Consider the following 22775-nt stretch of genomic DNA (forward strand, 5'->3'; position numbering starts at 1 on the left):
TATAATAATGCTATGGGGCTGGTATGACATTTTTTCCAGGGCTGAAGTTTATTCCCAGTCCGGCCCTGCCTCTCTGTGGCCTTCGATACTGTTGACCCTGTCTCCTCCCCTATGCTCGTCTACAGGACTTCTCCAGAGCCTCTCCCATCCTTTGGAACTGTCAGGAAGGGCTTGCCAGAAGATGAGATGGTTCCTGCAGACAAATTTCTGTTCCCCGAACTTCTCTTAGAAGAGGCGCATTAGCGCGTGCTAAAGTGCACAAATATGCATCAGAATACGAACAGATATATGCATGCGCGCATTAATGTGCGCGGCGCATCTCGTGACAGATGAGGGCACCAAATGGGCTATTTATACTGGGTCAGTGCCCAGGATCAGTGCTATCTTGTCTACAGCATTCCAATGATTGTCCTGTTTCCAGTTTATCTGCATCTGCTTCCAGTTACCCACCCAGCTTGTTCTGACTACTGCTGCTGTCCACCTGCACTGAACCCACGTTGTACCTTCACCACTCTCCAGTCTTCTCATCTGTACCTAATCTGATCACACTGTGTATGACCCAGCTTGTCTGACTCTGTTTTTGTTTCAGTTCATACAGAGCTAATTGTCCATCTGCCATTGGGACCTGCTCTTCCGCTGACTATGTCCAAGTACCAGCTTGTTCCAGTCCTCTGGACATCTGCTGTCATCTGGCATACCACTATACTGGAAGCCCAGCAGTTAGCATGACTACTGGCACTCATGCAACTCTGCACTCCTGCGCCACCTGTCTACTCTATCGGGGTCCTGAGTCAGAGGCTTTCCTCTGCAAACCAGGCTCTTCCTACCAGGTACATGACAAGAACTCTCTGCCTCAATCTGTTTGGCTATCTCATAGTCTGGCTGCCTTTAGGTGATCCCTGAAGACTCACCTTATCAGGGAAGCCTATCATGCCTCCAACCAATCTTTTAGCACTTCCATCAGCTCTTCCCCCACAGTTACAACCTTTTGTACCACTTGCCCCCCCCCCCCCTATTAGATTTTAAGCTTTTATGAGCAGGACCCTATTTACCCTCTTGTACTTTATTGTATTGTAACAGTACTGTCTCCCTTTTATATTGTAAAGCACTGCATAACCTGTTGGCGCTATCAAATCCTGTATAACTGTATAAGAATAATAATAATAAAACAGAACTGCGCACTCCAATAGCAGTCATTTTTTAATTGTACACTACTTGTGGCACATGTGCAGTGCATTGTGCACTTCTGGCATCTATGCCAAGAGTTCAACCAAAGTACTGGAACAATAAAAAACCTGTGCACATGCACAAGGGGTACATCATCAGTGGCTGAAGAAAGAATACATTTGCCTGGCAGAATGGGCAGAGCAAATAGCAGCATTGGTGACAGGGAGCACAGACTTTGTGTCACTGGAGGACAAACTAAGAGGTAAGTCTACTATAATGTACAAGCATGTCATGCATACTTGCATATTATGGCAAGTGCTCATAATGACTTGTGAAGGCACAATTCCTCTTAAAGGGTGAGACTAGAGTCATTTTAGCTTAATGAAATACACTTTCTTCTGGTCTGCAAAGTACACAACATTAAATCTCATAATAATCATACAATAGAAAGTAGACAAAAGTTGAGTAACAGGTGGAGAATACTCAAAGCCAGAATCTCAGAGAGTCATAAGATGCAGATGTGTAATTCAACCTGCTAACATATACACTGTATTATAAGTTTTGGGTGGGACTAATCAAAAATGCTAAATTACAGCTTTAAATTTTGTAAGGTTTGGCTGTGCGACTAATTTAAGGATTACAGGAAAGTTGTTTCCTTCAGCATAAAATATTGCTGTTATAGGGCTCTTTTCTTCTATGTATATTGTATGGGTCAGTGTCAAGTAGCTTGCAGAGGTACTATAGATGCCAAAGTATGTTTTAAAGTTTTCAGCTTAACACCAGAGTCTAGGCAGCAGGTAAACATCATCAATGATGCCACCCTGTGCCTAGTGGGACTGCTTGTCATAACTTGTAGACAAGCTCAGAAAAAATGGTCTCCCAGGGCATATTAATGCATCAGGTCACAGGTATACTCTCACTCCATATGTCTGTAGTCCCTTTGTGGCAAGATTGGCACATTTCTTGGAAACAAATTTTGAAATTAATTTTCTATATTTGGGGTGAAATGAACTTGATTCTCCATAGAGGGAACACTGAATCCTGTGGGGAATGTACCAAATGATGGACAGAGCATATTTTCTCACTTTGCTTAATCTGAAGCAATATATTGTTACATTTGATAGGTAAACCCAAGTGAATTATGTGTATAATTGACTGGAATGTCGTATAATACAATGACAGTAATTTGCTAACATCCTGTGAATGTCATCCTCCATGGCAGTACCCAGAGTGCAGCTGATGTATTTTACATAAATCACAAACTTTCTTTCAGATGTTTGATTCAGCCGTCAGGTAAAAGAACCAATTATAATTTCATCATTACTCAGACATCCTATTTTTTTGTAACTTCATCCATGGTGCAGGTTTTTCTGCATCCTGGCTTGTATGTAGGGCTGAATTAAAATATATCAGTTCTTGTGTTTTATTTGATGAAAACTCAGTATGGCTCGAATATTAATGGGTCCCCATAGTCTGAAAGTTATCTCAGCTTGTTTCCCTGCGTTATATGTTCACATTTGTGAAGTGTCATTCTTTTGCTTGGATCTCATTAGAGCAAGAGAAGAACAAGTCTCTGTCAACATGCCAAACCTTACTTTCCTGCACCTCTATGGTAGTAGCTAATAAGATGAATAGCTGAAATATATTTCATCCATGAGGAAGAACCATCTGACAAGCTTAAAGAAAGGATAATCGCTATATCTCTCAAGCCATTTTTATTTTTAGACATACAGTATACTCACTCAAATTATTTGATTGTTACGGAAACTTGTCTCTATTAGATTTCCTGGATATTTATGAACACATAATATATTCACATTTTTGGTGAATAAAACACTGTCTGTATACTGTATGCTATATTTTTTTTTCATTATGGTGCTACGCTAGTTGTAAGTCACAGGCACACTATTAAAGCATGCCTGTCATCAGAGAAATATAGGGGATACCACTGCTGTTCTTCTTCTGAAAATGCTAATTGCCTAACTTTGCCCAGGATTATTGCGACCCAGTCACACACACTCAGCCATGCAGCAAATGAAGAAAAAAAAGTCTGAAGAGCAAGAAAAGTATGAAAATCTGTTCTGTTGTTCCAAGACCAAATGCTGAATCCAAAGCATTAGCATAACAGTCAGGAAACTAGTATTGAGAGACCTCCATCTTGTGATTCTGTTCAGTCTTGATATCTATTCTGAAGTTGTAAAGTTGATAGAAAGGTTATTTCCATGTCATAATTCCTGCATCTATGCCCTGACTAACAAATACCTACTCTACCAAGCATCCTGACAGGCCTGAAGTAACCTGCTGTAGAGAATATGGTGTGAATATGCAAAAGAATAACCTGAAGAACACTACTTGGGGTCTCTAAAATAAGTTTGCGTTGACAGCCTGACTAAAAGAAAAAAAAAACTGTGTGTAACCGAGAATAAGGTGAATCCTACAAGCAAAAAGGTTGTCCTTCTAAAATGGAATAGTTACAGCCTTCAAACCCTTTGATAGTTTCAGAAAACTACACTCTCAATTGCTAATGACAGCAAACAAATGTTGGAATCTGAAAAGTCTATGTGCATTCCTGCTGATTTAGGACTATTTTGCAAAATACTCAAACTTTTACATTGCAAAGGTTGATATAAATGAGATTAGTTTTGATATACCAAGGGGTGAAAGGGGGGGGGGGGGGAGTCCATTGCACATACAGGCAATAAAAAAGGCATTGCCTCTGTACACTTGGATCTGTTGTCACCTGACTAGTGCACAGGTTAGTAACGAACTGATCATAAATGTGAAGAGGTTCTTTCCCACTGACCATCAATGCAAGAGGGCATTTCTCCACTAGCCACTAGTAAAGGGTCATTATACTGATCACCAGTGTAAGGGGACAATAAATTGACCATCAATGTAATAAACAGGGGGTATGCCTTCCTTGACAACCAATGTAGACGGACATATTTCCATTGTCAAAAAAAGCTAGGATGAACCCCACTGATTACTTTGCACAGTGCCTACACCCATAGGTGTGCACAGCTTATTGCATTAGGGTGTGCACCCCAATGCTCAAACACGTGTGTGTGTGTGTGTGTGTGTGTGTGTGGGTGTGGGTGTGGGTGTGGGTGTGTGGGTGTGTGGGTGTGTTTATACTGATGTCATCAATAAAGCAGTGGATGGTGTCAGTAGGGCAGTGGATGACGTCAGTAGCTTTTCTTTTTATTATTTTTTACAGTTTATTTTAGTCGTTTTTTACAATATTCTTTTTAGGAGCCCTGTTAGGGGGCTTTGGTGAAATATCAAGAGTTAAAACAGGGGCAATCTGCACCACACAGGGTGATTAGGGTGTGCCCAGGCACACCCTGTACTCACACATATGCCTACACCAGGTATATTCCTGCACTCTGTAAGCTATGCTGTACATTACAATACTCCTAAACTCTGCCCCTTTCAACTGTGCTGTACATGACATACTATACTGAACTCTCTTCCACAAATGGTGGTAACTGCGGGGAGTATGGCTACTTTTAAAAGACTCTTGGACATACATCTCAAATATCAAAACATTCAGGGATATGGGAAATTAATACGTCCACACACACCTACCCAGGTTGAACTGGATGGACTATTGTCTTTATTCATCCTCAACTACTATGTACCTATGTATGTAACTATGTACATCTGTAATTAATTCCTGGTCTTAAATTACTTGTAATATTACATGATTATTACTATAAATAATTTTGTCACATGGAGGTGGGGGTGTTAAAAAAGTATCAAACATGCTAATTAGGCCACTGCATCAAACAACATTTTCATACCAGTAGACAGATACATATTTCTACATTTCAAGTGGTGAAATCAACTAATCCTGGCTTTGGTTATAGATACTGTCAGTCCAAAGGAAAAACCGTGGTGATTTTTTAGAATTTAAAATTGATTTTAAGTAATTCAGCACTGGTGTTACAAATGTACAAAAAGAATATACAAATCGTATTTTGTATCACAGAATGATATTTGTTTTTCTTTTGGTAAAGTGAATTATAGTCATGTAGTGTATAGTTTTGTGTGTGTGAGCAAAAAAAAAAAACAACACAGAAAGTTTTTTCTGTTTTTGTGTAATGTTTGTTGTGTTCCCTACATGGTATAGATTTTTGCTTATTCTTCAGTAAATAAGGTGAACAATTCCCTTACATTTGTTTTTGGTCTTGCCATGGTGTTCCAATGCACAGAATCTGCTGAGAAGGTGTGTTTGCACAATTGTGTGGAGACTTTAGCCTTTTGCCCTTACCTTTGGATTCTGGTCTCCCACAGTTGTTATGAGACTGAAGCCTTAATTCTCAGATGGAGTTGTGTTTGCTTTTGTTTTTCCATGTCTCAGATCTATCAGAGCAGAAATGCCACTTCTGTTTCAAGCTCAAGACTCTAATAGAGGCTGACCTTTCTCATTCCTGATCTCAAGGCTAGTAACTGACCCATTCTCTAGGCTTCTGTAGAAAGGTAGACTGTCATTTAACAATGCCTGCATTTGTTATTTCAAGTAATGATTATCTAAGCTCAGGCTCAGCTCATTGCCTTACACCCTGACTCTGAGTCTGACAATTCAACTCTGACAGGCAGTTAACTCTTTAAACCTTTTAAATATCCCACGGGTACCAATAGGTGTTTGCTATTATCTTTGTTAGCCAGAAACCCCTCCTCTTTGCGCCAGTGCCATCTTAAGAGCGTTATAGGCCCCCGGGCAATGACGTGCTCTGGGGCCCCGCCTACACAATCACCCACGAGAATAAAAATGCAAATTATCGATAAGGTGATATTTATTTGTACAGCAGTGCCAGGCTAATGACAGCTTCCAAGTTCGGCGGGTGGGTCCGGTGACACACACAGGGACGGGAGTCAGACTCGACTATCCTGTGTGTGTCTGTTCCTGTGGAGACGGATCGGCATTCCTGCAGTTGTGGGCTCCCCCTCCACGGCCCAAGTGGCCTGACAGCAGTGCAGGGCCGACAGACGCTTGCCACCTACTAAGTTTGGCGCCTGGATGCACACGGGAAATGGGACTAATGCTTGGCTGGGGCTGGGTCACTGGGCAGGTAGGGCCCCCTGGGCAAGTGGGGCCCCTGGGAAACTGCCCGGCGTGCCCATTCGGTAAGATGGCCCTGCTTTGCGCCTCTCTTCACTTTCGTGACTTCTGTTGTAATCATAGTCCATCTGTTCCCAGTCCATCTGTCAAAGTCACCTATCACTTGTTCAAAAAAAGTGCTTTACCTGGCCAGTGAGGTGCTTTCTCTAAAAAATACCAGTTGGGCAATGCCTAGACCAGGGTTTACAGAACTCATCCTATTAATAAAGTAAAACTAAACCAAAGAGTTCCACAGAATAGGCTTCTGTGGCTTATTAAGGTAATATCAGATACCTCATTTAGTTTACACATTTTAAATGACAGTTTAGCTTTAAGAAATGTGGGCATACTGTTTCAATATACCATTTTAACTACTTCCAGCCCAAGTCTATTTTGGCACTCCTCTTCTACATGTAAAAATCATTTTTTTTTTTGCTAGAAAATTACTCAGAACCCCCAAACATTATATATATTTTATTAGCAGAAACCCTAGGGAATAAAATTGTGGTTGTTGCAACTTTTTCACTAGGTATTTGCACAGCAATTTTTCAAATGAGTTTTTTTGGGAGAAAAAACTGTTTCATTAAAAAAAAAAACGCTGAAGATAGCCCAGTTTTGTTGCATACTGTGAAATATAATGTTACACTGAGTTAATAGGTACCTAACATGTCACACTTTAAAATTATGCACACTCGTGGAATGGGGCCAAACTTCGGTACTCAAAAATCTCCTTCGGGGATGTTTTAAAATGTTTTACTGGTTACCTGTTTAGAGTTATAGAGGAGGTCCTGGACTAGAATTATTGCTCTTGCTCTAACGTTCACAGGGATACCTCACATGTGTGGTTTAAACGCTGTTTACATATGTGGGCTCGCAGGGACGGGGGAGCTTAACTATTTTTATATTGTTTTTTTAAATTTTTTTTGCTTTTTTATTTTGACACTTTACCTTTAGTCCTCATTCACACTAGCGCGACTTGTCAGGCGACTTGGTTGCCTGACAAGTCGCGGTGGGTCACCTGCCATTGATTAGCACAGGACCCGTTCTAATAGGAGCGACACAAGTTGCTCCGACTTAGAAAAAGGGTCCTGTACTACTTTGGGGCGACCTGGAGGTGACTTGCATTGACTTCAATGATATGAAGTCCGTGCATGTCGCCCCAGCAAGTAGCGTCGCCCCTGTCTGAATGGGGTCTTAATTTTTTTTATTTGATCAATGTTAATCCTATTACAAGGAATGTAAACATCCCTTTTAATAGGAATAGGGCATAACAGGTCAATTTGCAGAAAGATCTGGGGTTTATAAGTCCCCAGATTTCAACTGAAAAGCCTGAAATATAAAAAAAAAAAACAATCTCGGCTTCCCAGCTGAAGAAACGGCAGTGTTTACGTCTGCCGAGGCTGGACGTGATGTCATAACATCAGGCTCGGCCTCCAAAGGTCATAGCATCTGCCAGGGACCATCAGGTCCATGGTATTCTCTATGGTAAACAGTCGCTGATGGCTGATTCATTCTTCGGCCCGCTGATTGCACAGGCAAGCCGGTAGAAGCACCGGAGGCCGGCAGGAAGGGGGAGTGATGTAAAAACAATCATAGCGGCTGTTTAGCTCCTTGATTGTTTTTACATGACAGGGATCACCGGCTGAAAAAGAAGATATCTAAATGATGCTTGTAGCTGCAGGCATCATTCAGATTTAACCACCTAAAGTCCAGCACTTCATATGACGTTGACTTAAGGAGAAGTGGTAAAGGATAAATCCACCTTTGTTAACATGCTACATGTTACACCAGTATTTAGGGTATAACATGTTACCAAAAATCACCTGCCTGCACCCCTCTGATCCCCCCATGACAGCAGGTGGGGGATCCTCTCCCTGCAACTACTATCACAATTTAAAAAGAGCCCAACAATGTGGAGCTTCGCCCACATTGGTCATGTCATTCATTCACAGTAATCTGTGAATGAATGGACTACAACTACTGCCTGCCAACGTGGCAGAGGGCTTATAGCTCTCAACACATTGTAAGGGCACAGGGGTAACACTCTCATAGTTCATTGATATAACTGCTCTCAGTAACTGTACAGGAGGTATGGGCAGACAGCTATATAATGTGCATTCATTATTATTATTTTTTTAACCAGTTGCCAGCCACCCTATAGCTGTTTTACTGCTACAGGGTGGTCATGCTGCACAGGATTACACATATATACATGATCTTGCACTTCCGGGTAGCAGGCACGAGTGAATGATGCCGGCATAGAATCACAGTGGGAGCCTATTGGTGGGTCCTGCAGACTAGATTTCTGCCTGCACCCGCTGATCATTTGGTACACAGTTAGAACAGCAGTCTGCCTATGTAAACAAGGCTGATTTCCGTTCTGTCAGTACATATAGTTACATATACTTAGTCAAGTTAAAAAAAGACAAAAGTCCATCTAGTACAGAAGGCATAGATCCTGTGTTCCTGCAAAGCAGGGAGATGGATCTATGCCTTCCCCTAGTAAAAGCACCTCCCACACTATACTAAAACACTCGCTAGGGACACAGTTAACCCTTTAATCACCCCTGATGTTAACCCTTTCTCAGCCAGTGTCATTAATACAGTAACAGTGCATATTTTTAGCTCCAATTTCCCACATATCTCCTTTACATCAATGCCTGCAAAAAATAGAGGAGTGAGAGACACTCGGTAACTTTATCAGTCAAGAATTCATTGGCCCCACAATCGACCTTTTTATGGAGAACCAACCAATCCTTGCTACAAAAAACAGACACCAGAGCTCTCTTGGAAAAACATTTGGTGGACTTTTTCCAGCTGAATTCAGGATCAGTCTCTGATCCATTTGCGTTGTGGAATGCTCAAAATTATTTTATGAGTAGTATTTTTATCAAAATTGGGTCTGGGGTTAAGAGAAGAAGACAGCAGTGGGTTGATTACCTTCCATCTAACATTAGAAAGATTGAAACACAAAACAAAAATAGCCCAGATTCTGCCCTTTACTCTAAGCTGTCAGATTTGAGAGCCACTCTCTGTACCTTGTTGCTGGAGTACCATGAGTGTACCATCAGGAGTATGAAAACATCCTATTATGCTAACAGGAATAAAGCAGACAAACTTTTGGCTAGAAGGTTTCAAGGCCATAGGGGTAAACTAGAATTCTAGCTCCTCACCATATTTCCAAATTTTACACTCACACATCTAAATTATGCTGGAGGCACTGCGGATGAGTGGGTACTTTATACCATCTTTTATGGTCCTGTAAGTCACTAGCCAAATTCAGGCCCTCCATTTTCTTAATAACTGCTAACATCACTGCCATATCAAAGCAGATTTCCCCTGACACTAGCCTTACTGAATTTAGGTTTAGAGAATATTCCTAGTCCTTTGAGAAATGTAATAGTTAATGCCCACTGGCTACCACATTCATTTTGATAGGACACTGGAAATCTCCCTCACCTCCTACAGCATCTGTGGTTATGACTCTTGTGCATCAGCATTTTACATTTAAAGAATGCTAGCTGCAGGTTCTTACAAGACCATGCTTGAAAGATGGAGCCCATGGTTAGACTGGTATGATACTTCCAATTGTACTGTAGGTTTACTTGTGAATGGCTTGAGCCCAGTCATGGATTGGTATTAGCTGATTCCTGTTTCTTAACTCTTTGTGTACATTTTGATTATGTTCTGTTAATATTTTTATGTACAATGTCTTTGCCCCCCTTTGTAGATACTTGGCAGTCTATGTACCTTAATAAAGATAAAAAATCAGCGCAAACAGTGGATACCTAACCTAAATAGATTCAGTGCTCTGCACAGATTGAAAGTAGTGTTTATACAAAGTGCAATTAGTGAAGCGGCTGCTATCACTATGTATGTTTTTTTTTTTTTTCCAAATATAATTTATAACAATATAATACAGAGTCCAATAAACAATATATACCATGTTCAAATATATTTCTACATCAATCTGTTCATTCCACAGTTCCAATGAGCTCTTTTACACCCACACTTCCCTATTTCTATATATAAATAAAACAAAACAAAACAAAAGAAAAAAACAAAAAAAAAAAAAATCAACCCAGCCCCCCCCCAAAAAAAAAAGAAGGGGACCACGGAGGGGAAGGGGAAAGGGGGGAAAGAGGAACAGGAAAGGGTATACGGAATTATCTCCTCCCTTCCCTGCTGAGTTATCCTCTTGTTACTCAAGAGTCTGTCAATCTTCTTCAAGCGAAGCTATCTCTTGGTTCGAGAGTATAAACAAGTTCCATGCTCCCCGTGTTTCTGTATATTTTTCTCTTTTGTGTTGAGCTGTCAAAACCAAATCTTCCATTTTATTTATTTCGTCTACTTTACGTATCCAGCACTCTATTGTTGGAGGTCTTATTTTCTTCCAATTAAGGGGGATACAAGACCTAGCTGGGTTTGCCAAATGGCATATAATGGATCCTCTATATCTTTTCCCTGGTATCCTGCTCAATTGTAAAAGAAAAAAGGCCGGATCTTCTGGAATCTCTACTTCTGAAAACTTTTGCATGATCTCTCTGACTTTTTTCCAGAAGTCTGATAATTTAAGGCAGGACCAAAAAATGTGTATTAATGTGCCTTCTTCCATCGAACAGCGCCAGCATCTATCAGAGTTATTTATCGCCATTTTATGTAATTTATATGGGGTATAATACCACCTTGTCAGAATTTTAAAATGTATTTATTGATATTTGGTACATATAGGGGATTTAACCACTTAAGCCCCGGAGGATTTGCTTGCTCAAAGACCAGGGGCAACTTTGCGATTCGGCACTGCGTGTTTTTAACGGACAATTGCGCGGTCGTACGAAGCTTTACCCAAATGAAATTGATGTCCTTTTTTTCCCACAAACAGAGCTTTTTTTTGGTGGCATTTTATCACCTGTGTGATTTTTACTTTTTGCGCTATAAACAAAAAAAGAGCGACAAATTTGAAAAAATAACAATATTTTTCGCATTTTTTTTTATATGAAATTCCCCCCCAAAAAATGTAAAAATCAAATTTTTTTAACATTTTAGGCCAATTTGTTTTCTGCTACATACGTTTGGTAAAGAAAATAGCAATAAGCATATTTTGATTGGTTTGCGCAAAAGTTGTTGTGTTTACTAACTAAGGGAAAGATTTTTGTCATTTTATTGGGTTTTTTTAACGAGTAATGGCGGCAATCTTTTTTTGCGGGACTGCGACATTGCAGCGGACAGATCGGACCCTTGACTGACATTTTTGACACTTTTGGGGGTACCAGTGACATTACTACAGTAATCAGTGCTATACATATGCACTGTTACTGTAAAAATGACACTGGCAGGGAAGGGGTTAACTTTATTGGAGATGCCGGGCTTAAATGTGTCCCTAGGGGCGTGCTTCTAACTGTAAAGGGGTGTGGATTTTCATGTAACCACAGAGACATATGATCCTACATAGCAGGATCGTATGATCTCTGCAGTTACACCAGGGAGAATGACAGGCGGCTTTGTTTACATCAGCCGCCTGCCTTTCTCCCTCTGCAGCGGTCGATCGTGGGTGGCCGGCGGACATCGGAGCTGCCGGGCACTTGCGCGGGGATGACAGTGAATGAGTGGGGGCGGGAGCGCGCCTCTGGCAGCGGGCGCTCGCCCCCTATTGGCTCGCGGGCGAGTGAGGTATATATACCTCACTTTGCCCAGGAGGGCCTGACTGCCACAGTATATGTACTTGCGGCTGTCGGCAAGTGGTTAAAGACAAGGTTAATCATGTGTTGTCTCTGGTCCGTGGAGAAGGCACAGGATAATTCTCTCTCCCATTTGTCAAAATAGGGCAATTGATATTCTACCTTAGGTACATTTATCAAATTGTATATTTTAGATAACGCATGGGATAGGTTCCCTGAATCTGAACAATATACTTCGAATGCCGTTAATTGGCAGTTATAATTCTGTGGGTTAGGGATTGACCGTAAGAAATGATCAAGTTGAAGTGCGTTCCAAAAGGGAAGTCTGAAAATATCTCCATCACTCATTAATGTCTTCAAAGAAGGCCATATAGTCTCTCTCACAAAATGAGAGGCTTGGAAACATCCCCATTTACCAAGGGATCTTAAAGGTTGTGCTTCTAGTCCCATGGCAAATCGCGGGTTTCCTAGTATTGGATATAATGGTGAGTCCTTGGTGGAAACAGAGTTCTGGAAGCAAATTTGTGAACATATTTGTAAAGTCGTACCGATCAATTGGTGTGATTTTAATTCTTTCGGTAAATTCTCATAACACCATAGTGCTCTATTTAAAAAGATCCATGTATTTGTCTGTTCTATTTGCACCCATAACTTTGATTCCCCATGATGACACCAGTCAATTTGCCTCCGAATACGTGAAGCATGGTAATATTTACGTATATCTGGTATTGCCGCTCCTCCATATTTTTTTGGTAGAGTTAATAACTTTTGTGATATTCGGGGTGTTTTATGCGCCCAAATAAATTCCATGAATATCGAATCTACCTGTTTGAAGTAGTAAGTTGGGATCTTAATAGGAAAAAGGTACAAAATCTAGGTAATATAGACATCTTGATAAGGTTACAAGAATGTAATCCTGTATTCCATTTTTCCAATTTAAGACGGATTGTAGGCAAAAGGGTAGAAAAATTCAGTTCAAATATTTGAGCAGGTTTGGCAGGTATAGGTGTACCCAGGTATTTTAGTGCTCTGTCAGTCCACTTAAATTTGAAATTTTCCTTTAAAGTCTGTAAGGATCTACTGGGTAATCTTATTCCCATGGCTTCTGATTTTTTAAAATTTATCTTCAGATTAGATATGGCGCCATATTGTTCAAATTCTCTAATAAGATTCGGTAACGATGTTAACGGGTTTGTTATTGTAAATAATAAATCATCTACGTAAGTGGAAACTTTATGTTGTTTTTTCCCCATAGGAATACCTTGAATGTCAGGGTTTTGTCTTATTCTACATACAAACGGTTCCAGAGATAACACTAAAAGAATGGGGGATAAGGGACATCCCTGCCTTGTCCCCTTCCTAATAGTAAAAGGGTCCGATAAGATCCCATTCACTTTCAACTGTGCTGATGGAACGGAGTATATAGATGATATCCATTGTATCATAGTGTTACCTAGACCAATGTGTTTAAGTGTGGATAGCATAAATTTCCAGTTAACTCGATCAAATGCTTTTTCTGTGTCAGTTCCTAGAAAGACGCATGGAAGTTGAGATCCATCTACTGCTAATAATAGGTTTAATACTTTTGTGGTGTTATCTCTCACCTATCTGTTTATTATAAATCCCACTTGGTCCAAATGGATCAGGGAATGTAAATGTTGCGTTAATCGAGATGCTAATATTTTGGTGAAAAGTTTTAAATCTATATTAAGTAGTGATATAGGCCTGTAGCTTCCACATAACAATAAATCTTTATCCTCTTTTGGAATAACAGCAATATGTGCTCTCAACGTATCCTTGCAGAAAACTGGATTTCGCCCAACATCATTAAACAGTTTCAACAGGTATAGTCCCAAAATCGGGAAAAAAGCCCTGTAATACTGAAGAGTGAAGCCATCTGGGCCCAGCGCCTTTCCAGTCTTCATCGTACTCAGGGCTTGTTGTATTTCTATCAATTTTATTGGTGAGTCCAGTTCCCTGCAAGTTGCCGCCGAGAGTTTGGGTAATTGAGCTGAAGCCATATATTCCTCCATCTGTGTTATAGATGATGATTGATCTGTTAAATTATATAGGGAGGAATAATAGTCTCCGAAAACCTGAGCAATCTGTTTAGGTAATGATATTTTGGTACCTTTAGGAGACAAGATTTGGGGGATGTATGTAGCTAATTTAATGTCTGTAACGGATCTTTGTACCCCAGCTGGGCACATCCGCCGAATCTGTGTCTCCTGTCCTCCAAACGCACCCACAGCCTGCGGAGAAGTCATATCCAGCCCTTAACCCCTCAATCACGAGACAATCCACACAGGTGTTGAGGGTTAGCCATGCAGAGCTTAAACTGTTTATTACATTCCAAGACAACAGTTTTACATACAGTTAGGGAAACTCCCCTTAGCCTTTCCACAGAAGGGGGGGAAGGGAACCAACCAATGAGAACTGAACATTTGTACATTTGAAACATGCAGTCTTAATACACACCCCCTGCGGAGAGATGTCTCCAACTCAGATCATTGTCTGCCATGAATCCACACACTTAGACACAGAAACAGGAGGGGGGGGGGATGGGTTGTAACATTACATTACATTAACTCAATGCCATGAGTCAGTTGTTCAGAGGATGAATAAAGGGAAAATAAAATGCAATGTCCCAAACTCATAAGAAAATGACACAAAGGCGTTTACAATCCAGGGACAGGGTGATCCGTCACCCATAGTAACGGCTAGTACCGTCACATCTCTTCCCCCCAAAGGTAGACTAATCCAGGTACTAGACCTCCAACTGGTCTGTGCCTGAATTAGTCGGGTAACAAATCCCAAAGAGTCAATGTCTGTTTGCCTTGATAATTCGTCGGCGTTGCCGTTTTGCTTCCCAGGGCAGTAGTGGATGGTAAAGTCAAAAGGCTGCAGCGCCAAACTCCAGTATCTTCTGGCCCATAGTCTGTCGGTAGGAGGCTTGCGCACAGTCCCCTCCAAAACACACAGTGACAGTGGGTTCTGTCACATTTCTCCCCTTTTAAAAACAGACTAACGAGGTTCCTGACCCTCAAATGGTCTGGACCTGTGTTAGTCACAAACTTCCACCCCAGGCAACCAGGAAAACTAAAAGAACGACTCTGGCGCTGGGGAGCAACACCGCACATAGGGTCTCCCATGAATAAAAACAGCCGCTGCAGAGTGGGAACAGCTGTCTGCACTCCTCTGATCCAGGTCAGGGTTGCAGATATTGGGGGGAGCTGAATAATTCTCTGCCCTGATGCCAGCGCTTCCGCTGGTAGGGAATGTAGGCTGGTAGGGCTATGCATTTGGGAAAGGAAAAGGTACTTGCTTTTCTCCTGGTGTAGTTACGAGCCGCTGAGAAGGTATCTTGCAGGGACTGTCTCCCGGATTCTTCATCTCTGGTTCTGATGCTGGGCAGAGACCATCAGCACTCTGTCCTGTAGCCAGCGCTTCTGCCGGAGGGATAAACACTGGGGTAGTGTCCAATTGTTGGGGAGGGAGAATTGCTTCCTCTACTCCCGGTGGGGATATCTGCTGTTGGGAAAACAGCTCACGCAGATCCTCTCTCAGACTCTCCGGATCCAACTCTTTTTCTGATGCTGGGCAGATGCCAGGGGCACTCTGCCCTGTAGCCAGCGCTTCTGCTGGGGCGATAAACACTGGGATAGTGTCCAAGTGCTGGGGAAACGGCTCACTGAGGTCACCCCTCGGACTCCCTGGATCTACCTCTGAGGGTGGGCAGAGGCCAGCGGCACTCTGCCCCGTAGCCAGCGCTTCTGCTGGGGGGATAAACACTGGGGTAGTGCCCAAGTGCTGGGGAAACGGCTCACTGAGGTCACCCCTCGGACTCCCTGGATCTACCTCTGAGGGTGGGCAGAGGCCAGCGGCACTCTGCCCCGTAGCCAGCGCTTCTGCTGGGGGGATAACCACTGGGGTAGTGTCCAAGTGCTGGGGAAACGGCTCACTGAGGTCACCCCTCGGACTCCCTGGATCTACCTCTGAGGGTGGGCAGAGGCCAGCGGCACTCTGCCCCGTAGCCAGCGCTTCTGCTGGAGAGATAAACACTGGGGTAGTGTCCAATTGTTGGGGAGGGAGAATTGCTTCCTCTACTCCCGGTGGGGGTATCTGCTGTTGGGAAAACAGCTCACGCAGATCCTCTCTCAGACTCTCCGGATCCAACTCTTTTTCTGATGCTGGGCAGATGCCAGGGGCACTCTGCCCTGTAGCCAATGCTTCTGCTGGGGCACCAGATGAGATACTCTGGACTTGCTGCTGATCACCATTTCCCAGCCTTCCAGCGCCTGTCTCAACTCCCCCTTCTGAGACCTTCATGCTATCAGCTTGTCTCGCTGCCTGGTGGACCTCCGGTGCGTTCCGGCATTCTAGCGCTCGCAGTGCCCTCTGTATCATCGCTGCTTCTTCCATTGCAGTTAGTACGGGAAAACGCAGGGTCACCCCTGGCCCCATTTGCTTCTCATCTTCGTGACTGTCTGCTATTTCTCTCGGACAGTCCCAGGCAACAGGAGCCATGCCAGGCTGCTGATCACCGTCAAACAGCCGCTTGTAGGCAATCTCGAGCTCCCATTCCTGCTCAACCAGGAACTCCAATTCCTCCAGGTCACACGCCTCGTCGGGGAGGTCCAGCACCTCATCTCGGAAATCCAGAATGTGTTCCAGCCGCCACTCCTCATCGCTCCCAAAGTCTGGGTCTCCGTACATTTTTTGATGGAGCAGCCCCACGCCGCCATAGCCAACGCCTTCTGTTGGGCTGCCATCTGCTGTACCTGGCCACAGTTGAGCTGCGAACCACCGGAGGGCTCTGTAGCTGGCGTCCAGCCTCATTTCCTCCTGGACCAATCTTCCGAGCTCCATCTTCCCTTCATCTCGCGGTCGTTCCCTCAGGAACACCTCTCGCGCACGGTACTGCTTCCGGTACATCTCTGTGGAGGAGGGAAGGATCTTCCCCTGATGGTGCCGCTCGTGGCTTAGCGCCTCATGCCAGAGTTGCCGGCGGATCACATCCTCCCAGCCGAGCCTGGTGTGCTCTGTCGCTGGTCCCCGATGGTGCTTCTGCATGCCTTGCAGCCTCCTCCCGAACTCCGCTCTCATGCTGGCTGGTCCCCGTATCACTCCTCGGCAGCTGCCCAGATCTTGAATCCTGGTGGTGGTTTGGATGTCCTGGACTGCAGGAGACATCCCACCACTGCCACCAATGTAACGGATCTTTGTACCCCAGCTGGGCACATCCGCCGAATCTGTGTCTCCTGTCCTCCAAACGCACCCACAGCCTGCGGAGAAGTCATATCCAGCCCTTAACCCCTCAATCACGAGACAATCCACACAGGTGTTGAGGGTTAGCCATGCAGAGCTTAAACTGTTTATTACATTCCAAGACAACAGTTTTACATACAGTTAGGGAAACTCCCCTTAGCCTTTCCACAGAAGGGGGGAAGGGAACCAACCAATGAGAACTGAACATTTGTACATTTGAAACATGCAGTCTTAATACACACCCCCTGTGGAGAGATGTCTCCAACTCAGATCATTGTCTGCCATGAATCCACACACTTAGACACAGAAACAGGAGGGGGGGGGGATGGGTTGTAACATTACATTACATTAACTCAATGCCATGAGTCAGTTGTTCAGAGGATGAATAAAGGGAAAATAAAATGCAATGTCCCAAACTCATAAGAAAATGACACAAAGGCGTTTACAATCCAGGGACAGGGTGATCCGTCACCCATAGTGACGGCTAGTACCGTCACAATGTCCTTTACCGATTTGGCTAACAGTTTCCCGCACTTGTTACCTGATTCGTATCCTATTTTGCGGCTTCTCTGTAAAGATGCTTTAGCCTTGTAACCTAACAGGTCCGTAATTTGTTTACATAGGGAAATCATTTCTATCTCTGTGTTGGTCTTTGGGTTCCTTTTATGATTGTTCTCTGTCTCCTGTAGTGAAGAGAGCAATGTTACCAATTGTTTCTCTCGTTCTCTTTTTATCTTAGATCCGTGCTTGATCAACACCCCTCGGATCACTACTTTATGGGCCTCCCACAGAATACCTGGGTCCCCCCCGGGGTTTCGTTTGTTTGAAAGTAAAATTTTAACTCGTCTGTTACATCCTTGAGGATCTCCGGTGTCTGTAGGAGGCTTTCATTCAATCTCCAAAACCGGTTCCCTAAGGATAGTGTTTCAGAGAGTGAATAATATAGAGTAATTGGTGCGTGATCCGACCATGTTATACTTCCAATTTCGCTTTTCTTTATTGCATGTAATTGTCTGTGGGGAATGAAAAAAGAATCTATTCTTGTGTATATTTTATGTACTGAAGAGTAACATGTATAATCTTTTTCGCCTGGGTGTGTTAATCGCCATACATCCACAAGTTGGTGTTTATATAGTTCTTGAGTTATGTGTTTACCAATTCGTGGGGAACTTGAAGAGAGACCTATTGAGGTATCCAATTGAGGGTTTAGAGGGGTATTTATATCCCCCCATAACAATAGCTGTCCTTCCGTAAAATCTGATAATTTATTTAATACCCTCGTAAGAAAAGTATCTTGATTATAATTGGGGGCATATATATTTGCGAGTGTTACCATAACCTCTCCTATTGATCCCTTAACAAAAGCATACCTCCCTTCCAAATCCAATTGTATTTCTTTTAGGGTCCATGGCATTTAATTGGCAATAAGAATAGACACCCCCTTTGATTTAGACTCTCTGTTAGTCTAATGATATCCCCACGGGTAATATTTAGCACCACCTAAATAAATAAATACAAAATTCATAAAAAATTAAAATGCTCAGTGTATCTATGTGAAATGAATAAAAAATGTAATTCTTTATACATATATCCATATAGTGAACAGTCCCATTCAAGATAAATAAATATATGAATAAATATAAAAAGTCCTGTGCAAAATTCTGTGCAAAAAACTGTGCAAAGTTGCCAAAAATTATCACAGAAATAGAAAAGTATCGGTGCTTGGAAGTGAATCCGCTAGGGTGCAATCCTTCACCAATAAATAATGGCTGCTCACCTCACATTCTGACCCCTGTTTTACCAGTGGGTCAGAACTAGCTGTTCCCAAAGAGGGATATGTTCCTATGGATGATGACCAGCCAGTAATCCTGTGATAAACGATCCTTCAGTCTCCAGTCCTGTATCCCCTTAACTATGTCTCCAGTGTAAGACAAAAAGTGGGACAAATCTAGTGCTCACCATATAGCAGATTTTATTAGGGACAAGAATACAAAGTAACAAACTCACATTAAAAGGCACATCAAGCCGTGTGAGTCGTGCGAGCTCTCATGAACAATCCAATTTCTCTTATCCGTGTACTCAGCAAAGAGACATCCGACAGCAGGCTCCATCCTCTATATGCGTTGCGATATATGTTTGACTTTGTCAGTACTTCGACCAACAACTGACGAAGTCAAACAGATGACGCAACACGTCTGTTTTTGGAGCACCTCCAAAAAGCGTAATAATAAACATCAACCCCTCATTTTTTCCATCCTCTGAATTTTTTTTTTATCAGGACAAGTAGATTATTATAAAGGACAAAAATATTGGGTCCCTGATTTAGTTCCTTGGGCAAGCAGTTTTTTAAAAAAATGTCCACACCCCTGTGTCTTGTAGTCAGGCTGAAAATACAGTAATAAATATGGAGTGGTTACACTGAAAAGTGCTATAATTAAAGAGGTAGCCCTATGGAAATAAAAAAATCCTGTTCTCTTATAGCGGGTTAAACAGCACAGTGCTTGCGTTATCTAGTCTGTCCCTTTCTATGCTGTAGAAAACCTGGTTGATTCTGCCGTTTCCTGTGTTCTGGCCACAGTAATCATGGCTCCTGATCCATGATACCATGGTCAGCCTACATGCCTCCATCATCCTCTCTTCCCCTTTCTCTTTTCCTCTTGCCACTATTAGTAGCTGGTAGTCAAAGAAAGTTTACTGCCAGCCTCTCTGTTCTACTAAGCTATACTACACTGTGTACATATTTTTATAAAATTATGCCTCTAATTAGCTGCTTTCTGATCTTTTTCTGGGTGGTCTTGTGACCTCCAGCTGCTCTCCTTCCCCGATCTAAGGCTACAGTGGTAGGGGCTGAGCAGACAGCACAGTGGTCACGTGACCTCCTGGCAGATGTCAGAGGGCGATCTCAGCTCCTCCCATTGTAGCCTTTAGATTGGAGGATGAGAGCATCCAGAGGTCAAATGAATGACTGGAAAAGATCGGAAAAAAGGTATTTTATACTAACATGTACACAGTGTAGTATAGCTTAGAAAAACAGAGGGTCCGGCAGTAATCTTTCTTTGACTTTACAACCACATTGAGATACACTGTGCTGTTACCACATAAGAGATTCATAACGTGGAACTTATGCCACAAAGCAATGGCACATCTCTCCAGTGGTCTTATTGCCCCAAAACAATAATGTAATCAACAGCACAGCTCAGAGAGCAAGAGCCCTGTTGATTAGAGCATTGTTCAGGTTCAGGAAAATGATGCAGTTCATGTTAGAGCTACACTCTTTGTAATGTTTAACCAAAGTGAGTGGGTGCAGTAATTAGTGAAAAATTGAAATAGAAAATGACCAGCACTCCTGTAATATTCATTCCACTCCTTTTATTAACAAAACAGTGTCACAATATTCATAATAGCCAATGTTTCTAGGCCTTACAGGGTCCATTCCTCAAGTAAACATACTGACACTGTATCACTATGTCACCTTGAAGAAAAGCTCCTGCAAGGCCCAGAAACGTTGAGTATTCCAATTAATGTGACACTGTTTTCACAATAACATGTTTGAAACTAATAAGGTTGGCCATACATGTTCAATGTTCTTGTATACTTTTGCTTTAGATTTATCTTCAAACTATGGCCCTCCAGTTGTTCAGGAACTACAATTCCCATAATGCCTTGTCATGTCTGGGAATGTCAGAGTTTTATAATGCCTCATGGGATGTGTAGTTCCGCAACAGCTGGAGGGCTGTAGTTTGAGGATCCCTGCAAACTATGTAGTACAAGGGCCTGTCTGATTGGATACAATTGAAAGTTGTTTAGTTTTGACCTCATATTATATGGTTTGTGGTAAATCTAAAAGAAAATTGTACAAGAAAATTTAACATGTATGGCCAGCCTAACACAGGAGTGCTGGCATCTTTCTGCTTAGTCAGGGTTTGTTCTTTGTCTGCAGTTGACTATGTGCACTTACAAAAAACCTTTGCACAACAATATGCAAATAAAAATACAGTGACTGCATTGCATACACAGCTAAATGATTAGAAAAGTCACTACAGGGCCTGTGCCATACATTAGGTCAACGTTACTTTATAACCATTATATCTGATTTAATTAGTGTAATTCTTTCTAATTTTCTTGGCCTTACTTGTATACATGTTGTACTTACATCACTTAGTCGTTCATGTGAAGGGCCTCTCTGCGAAGGTTTTGACTCTCTGTTCTGGCTTTCGCTGTCACTGTCTCTGCAGTTGTTCTGTAGTGGTTTGAGCTAAGGGCAGATAAAGAATAATAAATTGAAATAATAATTACATACATACAGACCTATTTTTTTTTTACAGTTTTTGAATTGATATCATTTTCCTATTAAATGGTGGCCCTTGCTTTTTGAGAAATCCTGTTACAACTTTAAAACAGAAATTAATATAACTGTGTTCACACTTTGGCGTGGTTCACACTAGTATGATGCAATTTGATCCAATTTCCAGGTGCCATTTTGTAGTGAGTGAGTGTTTGCTACTGCGATTCATGCCTACTATCAGCAGCAGTGATGGCTCATTGGTTGCCAAAGAGCTGACAACTGCCAACGTCCTAACAATCATGAGTCATTCCTGCTATCAGAGTTGAGTTACACCCTGAGAAGCAAAGTTTAGCACTTTTAGCTACAGCACGTAGCTATAAACCTCTGGCCCTCAATAGCAACTGATGATTTAGTAGCATAGTCCAAGTATACTAATATAGGTGGATAATAGAGCTGTCATTAGGAGGCTTCTGGAAGGGAACATTTTGGTAAGCATTTTCCAATCAACTCACCCCATCACCACAAGCTAAGTGCTAGTTCACTCCAAATCTGACTGTCCCTTTTTCTGCTAGTTAGCAAAATAAAGAATTTAACTGGCCAGTTTTCAGCTTTCAGCGCTGTCACTCTTTAAATGACAATTGCACGGTCATTCTACACTGCACCCAAAAGACATTTTTATCATTTTTTTTTTCATACAAATAGAACTTGCTTTTGGTGGTATTCAATTACTACTGGTATTTTTATGCTAACAAACAAAACAAAAAAGTCCAAAGAGTTTGAGAAAAAAAAAAGTTTTCATAGTTTGTTATAACATTTTGCAAACAGATAATTTTTCTCCTTCATTGATGTGCACTGATGGGGCTGCACTGATGGGCACTGATAGGATACACTGATAGGCACTGATAAGGCAGCACTAATGGGCATTGATAGGTGGCACTGATGAGGCAGCACTGATCAAGAGGCACTGATGAGGTTGCACTAATAGGTGACACTGATGGGCACTGATGAGGCTGCACTGATAGGTGGCACTGATGGGTACTGCTAGGTGGCACTGATAGATGGCACTAGTGGGCACTGATGGACACTGATAGGTGGCACTGGTAGATGGCACTGATAGGTGGCACTGATGATGAGGCACTGATGGGCACTGATAGGTGACACTGGTATGCATTGATAGGTGGCACTGGTGGTCATTGATAGGTGGGACTGGTGGGCACTGGTAGGTGGCACTGCTGGGCACTGATGAGGTGGCATTGGCTCTCCATGTGAAGGA

General features: G+C 42.4%; 1 protein-coding gene across 1 annotated transcript in view; it reads right to left on the bottom strand.

The window, feature by feature from the left end:
• The window catches only part of LOC309548130 (autism susceptibility gene 2 protein homolog), a gene marked incomplete at its 3' end in the record, with an annotated part of 1398280 nt that overhangs the window by 589797 nt on the left and 785708 nt on the right, over positions 1–22775 (bottom strand). Inside the window, exon 3 of the mRNA XM_082248095.1 lies at positions 21371–21472. Within this exon, the coding sequence (XP_082104221.1) occupies positions 21371–21472 (102 nt within the window). The remainder of the gene's footprint in view (positions 1–21370; positions 21473–22775) is intronic.

Source organism: Pelophylax lessonae (genome assembly GCF_965119305.1).
Source record: "Pelophylax lessonae genome assembly, chromosome: 2".
In the NCBI taxonomy this organism is placed as follows: Eukaryota; Metazoa; Chordata; class Amphibia; order Anura; family Ranidae; genus Pelophylax; species Pelophylax lessonae.